Consider the following 15050-nt stretch of genomic DNA (forward strand, 5'->3'; position numbering starts at 1 on the left):
AAAAGGCTTTGGAAATCAAGCCCCTGTGCATACTATCTGAGGACAGGTGGGAGGGGCGGCGGGTGAGTGGGGGGAGGCAGAGCCAGGGAAGGGACCAATTTCATTATGATGGTCCTCGTGACAATAACCTTCTGTCCTCTGTACAATCTGGGCCTGCCAAGCTGCTCCACAGTCCCTGAGAAAGCATGAGGCGGGAGAGAAAGGATCCCCGCCACAAGGCAGCAGACTCGTCCTTAATTATGAGACAAGGCTTCCCAGAGCTGATATGCTCTCCCACACTTCCTCTCCACGGCAGGCACACCACAGAACTGCGCTAATGAGAGCCATCCATTTTCCTAAGCACAGATGCGGTTCTTTGGGGCTCTTCCCCACCACCACTCCCAAATCACGCACAGTGTCTTAGTGACAAGTGTGAAGCATCACAATTTAATTTGGTCAATGGTCTACTGGGTCAGATTGGGAACTAGAAAACTTACTGCCTCAGCAGCACTTGAAATGTTTCACTCCATCCTCTTTTCCCTTAAAGGACAGTCAAGGAGACACTGATTCTGGTGGAGAGAGGGCCCAGGCTCAAATTTACATCACAGCTCAAAACGGAATCATTCCATCTCACCCGGCCCCCGAGGAAGAGTTGGCTGGAGCACGGTATCTGAAAGAACTCTGGACAGAGTCAGAAACCTGGGTTCCTGCTCATATTCTGATATTTTTACATTGGTGGTAGCTGAGCAAACCATCTAGTTTCTCTAAGTCTCAATCTGCACATCGAAAAAATGCGAACAGGGGAATCATTCTACCTAGACAGTTCAACACCACAGTAAATAGTGCAGGCCCTGAAGTCATGCTGCCTGGTTACTAGCTGTATGACTTCGAACCTCCTCCGCACCAGCCTCCTCATCGATAGAATGTTTCAAGCTCATTAAGATTGTAGTAAGACTTAAACGTGAAGAATCATTTGAAGCTTTCATCAAAGTGCCCGGCATTTAACTCTCCTGAAAACTGTTAGCTAGCCCCATTGCCATCAGGATTAGTGGGGGATGTGGGGAAAAATAAAATGTCCACAACTGGGCATCTACTACAAGCTTTAATCCGCTTTGCAGTAGGTGAACCCTTAGGGAAACTAGTTCACAGCCCACAGCTACTTCTGAAGCCAAGAAATGTAAGGCAGGGACTAGATAAGGACTTATTTGCCTCCTTGAGTATGACACATTTCCAAATGCTATCCAGGCCACCTTCTACCTAGTCCAACAACTTAGTAGTAATTTAAGGCTCTCATGGTAAAGGAAATAGGTAACAGATCTTTATCTCCCTTTCCACAGAACTCTTCCAGTCCTTTTCTTTCTACTGACATAAACAAGGGCAGCAAATTGTGATCCCACCTTTTTTTTTTTCAGCCCTGAAAAACGACTGCAAGATCCAAGACTTTCTATCAGAGGATAAAAACATTAAAAAAATGAATGAACTTCTTAAAGTTGGAAGAGAAGGGTTACATAGACAGTGGTCTAAGTTGGTTTTAAACATCCCAAGTTCTTCCATGAAAGATGAAAAGGGCTCTCCTGAAGTCCGACTGTCAAGTCAAAAGAAAGAACAGGTAGGACATGCACAAAGTTCTGCATAAAACTCTCCTTGTAGTCAAAGCTGTGAGTCAGCAGCCAAAAAGGGAATCACCCTGAAACAAATCAGCAAATCATGTCTATAATACATATAGATACATATTTCTATGACCATTTGTCACCAAGCCATTCTCAGTCTTGGCTCCTCAATCATTTAATGCCTTCTATGGTGTTCCATACAATTATATACAGCCAATTTATAGATGGCTTATTTGATTAGGACCGATGGGGGTGGGAGTGTCGTATAAGAAAGAGAGCGGGTGAAAGAGCAATGAAATGCTTATAAAGTTGGATGGACTCTAGTTGTTGAATTCATCTACATTAAAAAAAATGTATAAAACGGGCAATCTTTAACTTTTTGTTACAGGGAAAAATGTACATGCCACTCAGGAGAAAAAAGGAGGAAAAAAAACTACTTTGAGGGTTTTCCAGAAGAGAATGTAATAAACTAACCTCATCACATGTTTCTACTTACAGAGAGAGGGTTGTAAGCATGTTGCCCGCTAACGGGAGGACGCCTACCATCTCATCAGGACAGCTTTCCAAAGCAAGTTACCAGAAGTTGTCTTGCCCTATACGAATTGATACTAAGCAACAAAGACAATCTCCTATGATGAGCTTCTACGTATGATATTTACCAAGTTTGTTTTGACTGCTTAGCTCCGATTTCCAAATCTGCTTTTCTGGCATAGAAAAAATTTACAGTCTTGCCACCTCAAGCTCAACGTGTTTCAAACGCAAATTCATCACATCCACTTTTCCATCTGCTTCCCACAACAGAGTCACCTGCCTCCCCTCAACTTCTGTCAACTGCACCACTCCCCGCCCCCCTCATTTCATCCGATAAATAAATTGCTGAGTGTCTACTATGTGTCAGACATAGAACTCGGCACTGGTCTCCCTCTCATGGAGCTTGCACACTAGTTGAAGAGACATATTTAAACAGGTCTTTGGAGTTATTGATGTACATTTACATTTATATTTATCTTTAGCCTAAATGATCTAGTCTGTTGTCTCAAATCCTGTTCTTCTCTGTCTTCTGCTTCTATCCTTCTATTTAGCCCTTGAGACCACACATATATATTTCTATGATCATTTTTCTCAAGGTTCCTGAGTCTGCTATCTCTCCTAGCCAGCCTCCTTCAAATTTCTCTTGGAACCACCTTCCTAAAACATTGCTTTCCTCATTTCATTCCCCTCCTCAGAAAGACACAAGAGCAACCTAACAGTTTCCACAGTAAACCTCAACTTCTCTGCCTAGCTTCCCAAATCCTCCATTATGTTTCCTCGGTAGAAACTCAGGTGGATTTCCTATGATTTTTCCCCTTTGACTTAGCCATTTTCCTTGCTGTCTCTCAGGTCTACCTTTTTTTTTTTTTTTTTTTTTTTAATGTGTTTACAATCATATGGATTCCTTCCATCTTTCTAAATTCTACAAAAGTCAGACCAAACCCTACTACAATTTCCTGAACAACACTAACCCTCACCTCAACCATTTCTACAACTAATGTTGATTTCGCTGATGGAATAAAAATGGATCTACAAGAAAACCCAGTCAAAGTCAAGATAATGACCATAGGGCATCAAAACTGCAGAACTCAAGAGTTGCAAATCTGGGGAACCCTTTCCAATCCATTCATGCTTGAGAGTAGGGGTCTAGTATTTAAAACAGGGGCTATTTTAGGCTGTTTGGGCCAAGCGGTTTCCATTGCAACCACTCAACTCTCCCTATTGTAGTGCAGAGGCAGCCAAACACCAAATCTAAGCAAATGGGTGTGCCTGTATTTCCCCAAAAACTTTACTTACAAAAACAGGCAGTGGGCAGAATTTGACCCTTGGGCTATAATTTGCTGACCCATTTTAGAGGAAGAGTGGAACTGGTGAGGATCTTCTCTTTTAGGTGGCTAAGGGTAACCAGAAGACCCTTGGATCAACCTCTCATCTTCCCTGGGTAGCTAAATTTTCTTTCTTTTCTTTTTTTTTTTTTAACATGGGCAGGCACCAGGAATTGAACCCGGGTCCTCGGGCATGGCAGGCAAGCATTCTTACCTGCTGAGCCACCATGGCCCAGGGTAGCTAAATTTGTTCCTTTAAACAAGTATGCACCCTAGGAATAGGTCCCTATATAGAAGTCATTGTCATTGGAATTTGGCTGTCGCCATCTATTATAACTTTGAAAAAGAGATAATGAAATCTACTTCTTTTCATTGTCTTGGAGATATGGCAGGGAAATAATCCATTGCCTCATTCTCCTATTGCCCTTTCCCAGCCAGAGGCTCACTTATGCAGTTCTAAGGGCAACTCTTCACTCATATGTCTATGTGCCAGGCACTGTTTTCTAATTTAGTCTTATACCAACCCTACAATGTATAAATACTTCATAACAATAACTATTTTTCAGATGGAAGAAACAGATGAGGTCTTAGTTAATGTGAGCAACTAATGCACTACAAAAATGATATTGGTGCTTACATAGGTGTGTTTGGAATATGTTACCCCCTGCCAAAATTTATTTCAATTTGAATGTGATAAAATCATGAGAATAGCTTATTACCTTTAGTTTTTAAAACAACTCTTCAAAGGGTGTGTATCTTCACTGTATCCATGGAAAAGTAGGCTCTTAAGCATTGACTAGTTTGTTCAATTTTGCCTATTTAGAAAGGTCAGAGCCAGGATTCAAACCCAAGCAAGTATGGCTCAAAAAACCTTTGGCCCATTTTCTAGTAATTACGACTTGAAAAACCTAAAGTTTAATGTGCTTAAAACCTCCCAAGTGCATGTTCCCTCTGAAATGGCATATTAGGTCAACTGCACAGGGTCTGGTATCCCTGGGAAAAGCCTCAAGAGGCAAACCAATGCCTGTGACTTGAGAACTGCTGCCTACGTGAAAACAGCAGAAACGAACGTGGCCCCTTTTCCTTCATCACAAACCCAGGTCTGCGGCTGCACCTCCTAATCCAAGTTGCAGAAGTAGTCTTTTATGGAGATGACACTTCCTTCACACATCCTGTGGTGGTGCCAAGGCAGAGGGAGGCATGTTCTTACCAGCCTGTCATATTAAAGTCCCTGTAGAGCATCTTCTTTCCAAGCTCCTTTCTCTGTACTCTCCTTGGAAACTCCAAATGTGTGAACTCATTTCCCAGCAAGTGAGGCTGCATGAATGCCTAGTAGTGAAAAAGAAAAAAAACACCATCCATTTTTAGAGGAAAAAATAAGACTTGAGAATGTTTTGCAAATTGAGGCAGATCTTATTTCAAAAACAAAAGAAATTGTCTCATATTTTGAGAGAAGTGAATAGATTCAAGAATCTAAATGGTAGAAGACTATCAACAAAGAAAAATCACGAACTTAATTTATGAAGGGATGTAGGTAGCTTCTTCATTTGATATAACAAGTTAATTGCGTGGAATGATATTCTGGCTTTAAGGTGCAGCGTTACATGACGCTTCTTTTGGAATTATATTTGGTAGTTATAATCACAGAAACTGATCAGTTGTCAGTATGCTGATAGAATTAGCGTAGAACTCATCAGTCTGGGTAGATTAAGTTGTTCTTTCACAACAGATGAATGTTCTGTAATGCTGTAAGATACTGGCCTTTACAACTGTTTAATCGGCTTCATTTCTGCACAGTATTAGTGCCCTAAGTTATTTTGCTGTCCCTTTTTTTGGTAAATCAAATGAAATTATAAAAGACGATCCTGACAGTAGGTCTTTTGTACATATGTATATACATCATCCAAAAAAAAAGAGTAATAAATGAGGAAGATTGAAAAAAAATAAATTAATTCTAACCGAACACATAAATAGCTAAGGTCATCAGAATATGGAGCTAAGCTTTCACAAAGGTTCACTTTTTGATTCAAATCCAAGACGGTTTCATTTTTCTGAACGGCATATTAATGAGATTCAAGGCAGGAAAACTAACCCTGACTCTTCTTCCCGCCTTGGCTTTCTCTCCTCGGCTCGATTATACCCCTAGTTAACGCGGTCTGGCCTCGGGATCCGCCTGAGTCTACACAAACACACATACACACACACACACACACACATACACACACACAACGTCCTGAAGAGCAGGCTGGGATACACCAGCCACACCAGACAGGAACTTTCTGTTGGACTCCCTCCATTTTGCTCTGCAGTAATTTGATCATGTAATTGGAAGACTATTCCGGAGCAGATGGCTTCTCCCCTCTCCCTCAAATCTCGGTTCACACTACAAAAGTCTTGAGCAAACAGCCACTTAGGGAATTGCTTTGGAACAACAAACAGTCTCACCGTCATATTCAAAATTCAAATCTAGCTATCCAAGAGGTGAAATGCCCATGTATTAACTTACTTGCTCAGAGCCCACATGCTGTGAGCAGACCTGCACTAGGCGGTCCCCACTTAGCAGCCTGGGCAGGACGAATCTTCCTTCTCTCTCCCTTATTTTTTTCTTGGTGCAGAAAGGAGTGGGCAGAGCAAATTATGGCCTGACACAGTAGGAAATTCAAGGGAGCCCTACAATGGTACAGATGGCCACGACCTCAGTTTATTGACTATGGGCATCGCCTACAGCCTCTTACCTAAGACCCAACGATTCCCAGTGATTCTCGTGGTGGTTCAGAGGTACTGGTTAGATTGGAAGCCAAGGGTATCAGGAACCAAAGAAAGCAGGCTGAATTCTCACCAGGCTGGGTGGACTTGGCCAGATGTGGAACTCTGAGCCAGTCGTTCTGAGCAGGCTTGGGGACAGGACACATCTGAGGGTGGGAAGCCCTTCTACTTTCTCTGTAGCCCCAACAGAATGCAAGTCTGGTGGGAATTCTGGGTCACCTTTGACGGCTTCTAAGAACTCTACTCCATGTTGACTGTCAAGGAAATTCAAGTACTGGGCTTTATAGAGAGGTGTGCCAGAGAAGGAAGAAAGGGAACTAAAACTTCCTAGGGCAATTTAGTGATGTGGGCTGTAAATCATAAAGACTTGGATCTGAATGCAGGCTCTGCATATATAGGCTTTGCAGTTTGTGAGAGAGTCACTGGATTTCTTGGGCCCTGATTTTCTTATCTATAAAATGAGGTTAATTATATATTTATCTTATAGAGATGTATTAATTAATTAAATGAAATACTTAAACGTACTTATGGTTGTCTCTGCTCATAATAAAAATAATAACTATATCTGGCTAACAATTATTGAACTCTATTATATCCCAAGTTAAATGCTTCGTGAGTTGTCATTTTACCCTGCCAACAAATCTATGGGCAGGGCAGCTACATAATTTGTGGGGCCCAGGGCAAAAATGAAAATGTAGGGACCTTGTTCGAAAATTATTAAAAACTTCAAGACAGTGATAGCAGAGTGGTAACCAAGAACTGGGGATGTGTGTGACTGTCCAGGTCACATGCCCACGAAGCTAGACCTGCCTAAGTGGTAGATACTATCTTATCCTTCCTTTCATTTTAATTCACCCACAAAAACGAAGGAAAAGAGACATAGGAATCAGTGAACATCAGTATCTGTTATATACCCTTAATTCTCTCTTTAGCATTTTGGCACTGCATCAGCATGGAATCCACCCGAGCTGCACTAATGCTGAGTTAGGGGGTTGCCATGCACGGGTCCTGCACCAGGCACTTGACACAACTTCTTTATTACCCCAACAATCTTGCAAAGTCGGAGTCTAGACTCAACTGACAAACAAGGAAACTAAGGTCCAGAGAGAGGAAGACACCTGGTCAGCAGCACGACTATGGTCCTAGGGCTGAGTCTGAGATCAGGCCCATAACCTCCACCCTAACTTCTATGGTGGCCCTTTAATCACCACATACACATTCACCCCCCCCCCCCAAAAACAAAACAAAACAAAACAGTGAGTAAGGACAACAGAAGGCCTGTGACCCTGCCACTCCTATCTTGCGAAGGTTGTGAATCAGACGCAGCAACCTGTGCAGATTCAGCTAAAAGAGAAATCACAGATCTGCATACAGCTTGGACATAGGGATGATCCTGACATTATTTCTAACATTAAATAACTAGAAAAAATCATTTAATAACTGAAGTGATTAACTAAACTAACATAAAGCCATACAAAATAATTCTACACAGTCATTTAAAACGATACTATAGAGAATATGTAATTACTTGGAAGGAGATATATTTGAAGCGGAAAAAGTAGGATATCAAACAACATGTGCATATACATATATATGAGCTTATTGCATCATCTATACACAGATCTATATGTATCATACATTTATTGATACGTAAAAGAGCATATTCATGTGTGTGTCTCAACAGATACACAGCACACATACTCACACTAAGAAACAGGTTAGGATCCAAGAGCCATTCCTGAGTACACTCCTCTACAGATCTAAGTGACTAAGAGGGGTAAATGTGCAGAGCTCCAGGCACTTAGCCTTCGAGCAGGAGGATGAGTGGGCCCTTTGATGATGCTATAACCAGGTACCCTCACACCCTCTTTGCTGGAAGATCTGCTGAGGCAGATGTCTTCAGGGCAGCTGGGAACTCTGACATCTGCTGAGGCCACCTCGCCTCTCTCTCTGAGCAGGAGCAGATTCAAAGGGGCCTTAAAACCTGGGTCACTGGTGACATCTGAGTCCCTTCACCATGCAGAGCCTTTCAACGTTCTCCACAAACCGCCTGCATTCTCCCAGGACAACAGGCTACTATATTTCATCAAATCTCAGATACCATTTGATAGGTGGGTCATTTTATTACTTCTAGGGGGAAAAAAAAGGTGGCAAACTATGTAACATGCTTCCTTACCACTTCAGATTTCTACTTTATTCTTTTTCAAAGAGCTATTTTAGACTTACACAGATCTATCATATTGTGTATATTTAAAAAAAAAGAATATATAAGCATATTGGTTAAGACTTTACAAAACTTTTCAACTTAACTCTTCTCATTACTTTTCAACTCTCAATCATTACTTTTCCATACAGGAGTGTCCTGTGTTTTATCAGAGCATTGGTAATGCAACATCTTAAAGATATCCATAAAAGAAATACAATTCCCAAAGAGACATGGGTGTGGAGGTCTTAAATCAGTGCCCTTCTGACTCCCTCTTTTAACAAGTCTGATTCGCACGTTCCCAAACCCCACAACCAACTGGGTCCAAAGAGGCTTAAAGAGCGCTTCGTTTTCATCTGCAGGAGTTTATTCCAAGCGCCTGGACACTCACCTGGCAACTCTGGTACCTGCTCTTTTTCAAAAGTTTTATTTAATTTTTTATTGTGGTAATATATATACAGGACAAAATTTCCCATTTAACTACTGTCATGGATATATTTCAGTGATATTAATAATATTTACAACATTGTGCTACCATCATCACCATCCATTACCAAAACGTTTCCATCACTCCAAACAAGCTGTTCTCTTTAAGCAATAACTCCCCAACCCTTGGTAACCTGTACTCTTTCTCTCTGCACCTGCTTATTCTAGGTATTTCATATAAACGTAACCATACAATATTTGTCCTTTTGTGTGCGGCATAGTTCACTCAACATGATGCCTTCGTTCATCCTTACCGTAGCATGTATCAGAATGTTGTTCCTTTTTACAGCTGAATAATATTCCACTATAGCCACACCCACATGGCACATTTTGTTTATCCCTCTGTGGATGGCCACATGGGTTGCTTCTTTATTTTAATGCTATTATGAACATTGAGTCCCTGTTTTCAGTTCTTTGGGGTACATACCTAGAAGTGGGACGGCTGGCTCAAATGATAATTACATGTTTAAATTCCTGAGGAACTGCCACACTGTTTTCCATTCCAATGCACCATTTTACATCCCCACTGACAATTACGTGGTTTCCTATTTCCTTGCATCCTCACCAACACTGTTATTATCCATTTTTAAAAATAATAGCCTTCCTAGTGGGTGTGAAGTGGTATCTCATTGCGGTTTTGGTGCCTGCTCTTTTGATGTCTGCACATACCCAGAAGATGACATCCATGGATGCCGGCCATCTGCCCAAGTGCAACAATCAACTTTACTTTACTTTCCACCTTTAGAGATGTTAAAAAGTCAGAAACAAAGTATCTTAGCTTTTGGGAAAGACTAATACTCACCCCCCCCAATGATACTGTTATATACCCTTAAATTTTTCTAATTTTATGGTTATCGTTCTTCTTCTCTTGCAGATTACCACAGCACATTTCACATCAGCATGATTCATTTCCTGCTCCAACCATGCCTACCATAGAATAATTCATTCCATGTCTACCTATGACATTATTCATTTTTACCACTTTTTTTTTTAACGTATATCACTATGCACATCCTAACTGCAGACCTCCTCATTACTAGCACTTTCAACACTCATTTGTCAGACACGATGCAGTTACTGGTGTCAAAGGAAAAATAACTCAAGGACTAAGTACAAACAGAGCAAACATATGGCTGATTAGTGAAAAACGGGATGCTAAAAATTGAGACACATACACCTGTAAAAACTACCTGTTGGCCTTCGGAGGAAAACACGTCTGCTCTTTTGTGTATCCTTCTGTGCAGTACTCGTGAAAGTTTGCATATATGGTCTTAACTGCACACGTTTACAAACGCACATCTAGTCAAAAGCTAAAAAAAAACTACTATAAAATGTTATCTGAAGATTTTCTTTTCAACTTACCCACAAGCATAAATATTTCTATCACTAAACATGGATTGCTTCTCTTTAGAAAACTCTAAGAGCTATTTTTTTTAAAGTAAAAAGCAAAGCTTATAGTTCCAGTAGTTGGAAGGAAAGCGGGGGTCCCTTGAAGGACCAGTGAGCCCGGGCACCTGGCTCCAACTCAGGGGACCCTGAAGCCCGATGTCTTCAAATTGGCTAGTACAAAGACATTTTGTTCCCAGAAGCAGAGTGGCAAACAACCCGGGAGCTCGGAAGCCCCTTCTTAGGGTCTGCTCTGCATACAGGTGACAGGACTGGCTAGTGTGACTTCAGTAGTACTGAGCTGGCCCTGCTGGGACCCTTGCCGAAGTCAGTACACAGGAGCCTTGAGCCCTGGAGGTGATTTTATTTTAAATTCACTATAAGCAGAAGATCCAGAGTTTAAACTCTGTTAAACATTCCTTATTTATCCAATATACTGGATATATTTAAAATGTTTTACTTTGATATATATATACACATTAGAACCATCTGCATGGTAATGTAAGTCAGTAATATAAGCCTTTGGATATATGTGAGTAACAGCTACACTTAAATGTATCTATTATTTCTAAAACCTTACCTGTACCCCATTGTTCAGCACAACACCCAACACGGTACAGACTTTAAGTAAGTATTTGTTGGAAGGATGAATACAAAATATTCTGATTTGCTTTCAGGTCACATTTTAGTGATTACATTCTAGTGATTACTTAAACTTTACAAAAGAATACAACTTAGTTTTCAATCTCTTGAAAAAGTTAAGACTGAGGCCTATGGCACACAAAAACAATCTTGGATACATGTTACCTTATTTTGAAATTTAGTTAACTTTCTACAATTTGATAGATACCCTCCTGCAGACCCCACATGTGTGGGTGCAGTTATATAATTTAAAACCCCATGATATATAACCCTAAGAGCAGCTAAATAGTGTTTATTCTCCATTAATAAGCATTTACACTAGAAACCAGTTATCTTCTATTACAGTGCAGTTTAAAGTGGGCTGCTCTGCCCTGTGTAGACAAATGGACCTCCTCTTATGCCTCCATTTTACCCTAAATTTTGAGATTTCCTCTCAAGAAAGCAGGACTGAATGATGAGGGGTGGAGGCACACCCCAAGTTCATAAATGTCACCTGGGGGAAAAGCTTAGGAACAACTGCCTTGGCAAAACCAAAGGAAAGTTGCCAAGACTCTTAAGGATTCTGGAGAGCACAAGTTTGTTAAGAATTGGGTAAGCCTGGTCCTTGTCAGTTAGCGTCTTGGGTTGCTAATGGAACAAATTCACAGACGTGCTGGTGTCTGGCCAGGGAAGAGGACATCTCCTCTCGGGAAAGGGTGCTGCAACAACCCATTATGCCAAGAAGCAACAGGACATCAGAGCTATGGTCGGGGTGTGTGTGTGGGGAGGTCGTAGGTGTCCTCTCTGGCTGCCCTCCTCTCTAGTACAGGGCAGAAACCTACGGGAGGAGGAGGGAGGGTCAGCACTGCAATGACCCTATCCTAGGGAGAGTCTCAGTTGAACCATGAGAGGAAGTGACAAGCCCGAAGAAGACAGACTCTGGAACCTTCAGGCAGCCTCTCACTAGAACAGAGGGAGGCCAGAGATCCAGAGTGGGTGAATAACCTGAACCCAGGTCTGACTCTCACGCCGGAGCACGAGGACCCGAGCTCTCTCCTCCTGGGCTGGGGAAGAGCTGTGAGTGTCTTGGGAAGGCAGGAGAAAAGAAGGAGGCAGCAGCCGGCAGCCCAGATCCCACCAGTTAAAACTAACTTTCTCCAATTAGTACAATTAGAAAGCCCGTGAACTAACAGATACAAATGGGGGTATCCCCAGGGGGCTACAGAACAAAGGGGAGGGGGTTACCCACTGTGGGATCAAAAAGGGTGGTGGGAATCTGAAAAGGATCTTAAGAGTTGGTTAGGCAGGACTCTGGGAGGAGTGCAGTAAGAGCAGAGGCAAGGCGGTGGGAAGCACCGTGTCTGGGGGTGCCTGAGGAGAGAAGAGGGTGGGAAAGAGAGGTGGGAGGAGTGTGTGTGGCCCTCCTGAGAAGCCTGTCTGTCCTGCTGCTTCACCCTGGGCTCCTGCAGGGCACCAAGGAGATCCCCTGTCTTAGTTTGCTGGGCTGCTATGACAAATACCACTCAATGAGTTGGCTAACAGGGCAAGTGTTTACTGGCTTATGGAGGTCCAAAATCAAGGCCATGCTTTCTCCTGGAAGCCTTTAGGATTCTGGTACTGGCTTGCCACAATCCTTGGGGTGCCTTGGCTTGCAGCTCTGTCTCCTGTCACACGGTGATCTCTCTCTCCTTTTCTTTGCTCTTCTGGTTCTGGCCACTGTGTGGCCTTCTAACTGGCTGTGTCTTATAAAGACCTCCAGTAATATGGATTAACACCCACCTGGACTCAGCTGGGCCACACCTCAACTAAAAATAACTTCTCCAAAGGGTCCTGTTCACCCAGGAGCTGACATGCTCAGGGATGCAGATTAAGACTAAGAACATGTCCTCATTTGGAGTACATAAACCAACCTATCAAAACTGCCACTTGTTAAGGTTACTATACAGTTAAAGAGATACAGATAAACTAATAAAGTGAAAGTGCTTTGTGCGTGGGGTGGAGGGGGCGTAATTTTTCTTTTTTTTTTTTTTTTAACTTTTTAATTTATTATGCTATACAGGCAGTAATGTACTTGTATCACAAATATACAAGTTGAATAATTTTCACAAATGAGTACACCATGTAACCAGCAATCCAACCAAGAAAACGAAAACTAGCAGCATCTGGAATCTCTCCTCAGGATCCCTTCCAATCATAGCTGTGCCCCTGGCATGAAATTATGCCTGGCTTATGCCTGCTGCTGCACTTTAAATGGAATCCCAGAGGATGCCCTCTTTCCTGGATAGCATGTCTGGGAGATTCATCCATGTTGTTGTGTGCAGTTCCAATTTTTGTTCCTTCTCAGTGCCACATAGTATTCCACACTGTCAATATGTCAGCTTATTATTTGTTCTATTCTCGACGGGCATTTGGGTAGTTTCTGATTTTGGCTGTAAAACAGGATACGCGAAGTGAAAGTATTCCTGGGTTAAATGAAGCGGCAATATTTCCATGACAGGAAATATTGCGTAAAGTCCTCAAAAGAAAACTTTTAAATTAATTAATTTTTAAAATGTATAGACCTCTTAGCATGTGAGAGGAAGCTATCAAAATGAGGATTTTCAGTGTTTGAAAGAAATCTTAAAAACATTTGAGTAATCGCTCCTCTTACGCCCTTTGTGGGGGGGGGATCTCATAGATTATACAAGAGGAAGAGTGGATACCTTACATTTCAAGATGATTTATTGTGCTAGAAAGTCTAAGGTCATGAATTAAATGAAATTAATAACGCTGGCAAAGCCAGTGGTGATCACTAATGGCCAAATGAGACAGCTATTTCAGAGCCAAGGCTGGGCTGCCTGATTTACAGGGCAAGAATATAATGTTTTGGTTTGGGTTAAAAAAAAGAAGGAAATATGTGAAATGGCTGAGACCCAAATATGTACGGCTAGGATTCTTTCATGAAGAATTCTCTCAGTCTTAATTTGTCCTTAAAAATCTCAAAGTAACAACAAATAAGCTTGTGTAAATCAGCTATTACCAAATAGCATATTGGCAAAATTCTGCCTGGTTTATGTGGATGTCAAGAAAGGTTCATGTTTAAATTTCTACACAAGACTGCACTGATCAACCACAGAGAAGTAGCACGGGCTGAACATAATTTATATGTTCCACAATTTACATCTTATGATAAAGAAGCCACGTGGAAACTTGTATGCAAACAGACATATTAAACAAAATTGCCTAGATTTGACAACTCTATAATGGTTTAATGTATAGAATAAGGGCTAAAATGTATCCATTTACATAAAATATAATATATTCATATGCCTAACACTTTTGCTTCTCAAGTAAAAATCTGTGGATAGGCATTTATTTGAAGAGAGAGGAACTTATGTCAGCAAAAAAGAGCATGCTTGCATATCCTCAATCTTTTGGCATGCACAAAATGGGATTTAGAAATTTTATAAAACGCCACTGAAGTAGTCTGTATAGCAGGATGGCCATAAAAAAGTTTTTCATTTATAGTTGGGGTTGAAAACAAGTAAGAGGTTTTATTTTGTCTCCGTGCCATGCACTAAGTGCTTTACAAATATTAACTCATTTATCTTCATACCAACCTTATGAGGGTCCTGTAATGACCCCATTTTACAGATGAAGAAAGTCAAGCAGAGAAAACATTTTATAGATGGTTAAGTATTTGCCTTCATAAACCTCAGTGAATCTTAGCCACTTTCTCAAGGCACATTTAACCTAATACATTTGGAGGACATTTTATATTACATTGCTTCTTTAGCACTAAGATAAACTCTTAAGGTTCCTATGGACTGATGGCTCTAGTATTAGGTGCTCAACTTTCCATTCAGGATGGTGGGGAATACTCTCAGGCAGTTTAAAAATTATGTGCAACTGTGCAGAAAGTGATTTTTTTAAAAAGCAAATTTAAGGATACATTTCCCTGATTATTTTGCTCAATTGCACAGAATTCCTTTTCTTAGCTCTGCATAGTGCATTTAGAATGTCTCAATATCAAGTTTCTAACTCTTCCCAATGCTGAATAGGCAAGACATCCATTTATATTCATTTTCAAAACCAAGACTCTGGAAGAGGTGCAGTTCAGCAATGAGGGCTAACATCTTCAGAGTTTTCCCTGATGCTGGGCAG

At 41.3% G+C, this 15050-nt stretch overlaps 1 protein-coding gene across 3 annotated transcripts in view; it reads right to left on the reverse strand.

The window, feature by feature from the left end:
• The window catches only part of PPM1H (protein phosphatase, Mg2+/Mn2+ dependent 1H), a 278117-nt gene that overhangs the window by 69590 nt on the left and 193477 nt on the right, over nucleotides 1–15050 (reverse strand). For all 3 annotated transcript variants that reach the window (XM_077111275.1, XM_077111274.1, XM_077111276.1), the window contains exon 6: nucleotides 4656–4774. In XM_077111275.1, coding sequence (XP_076967390.1) covers nucleotides 4656–4774 — 119 coding nt within the window. The remainder of the gene's footprint in view (nucleotides 1–4655; nucleotides 4775–15050) is intronic.

The sequence above is a fragment of the Tamandua tetradactyla genome, chromosome 7, assembly GCF_023851605.1.
Source record: "Tamandua tetradactyla isolate mTamTet1 chromosome 7, mTamTet1.pri, whole genome shotgun sequence".
NCBI lineage: Eukaryota > Metazoa > Chordata > Mammalia > Pilosa > Myrmecophagidae > Tamandua > Tamandua tetradactyla.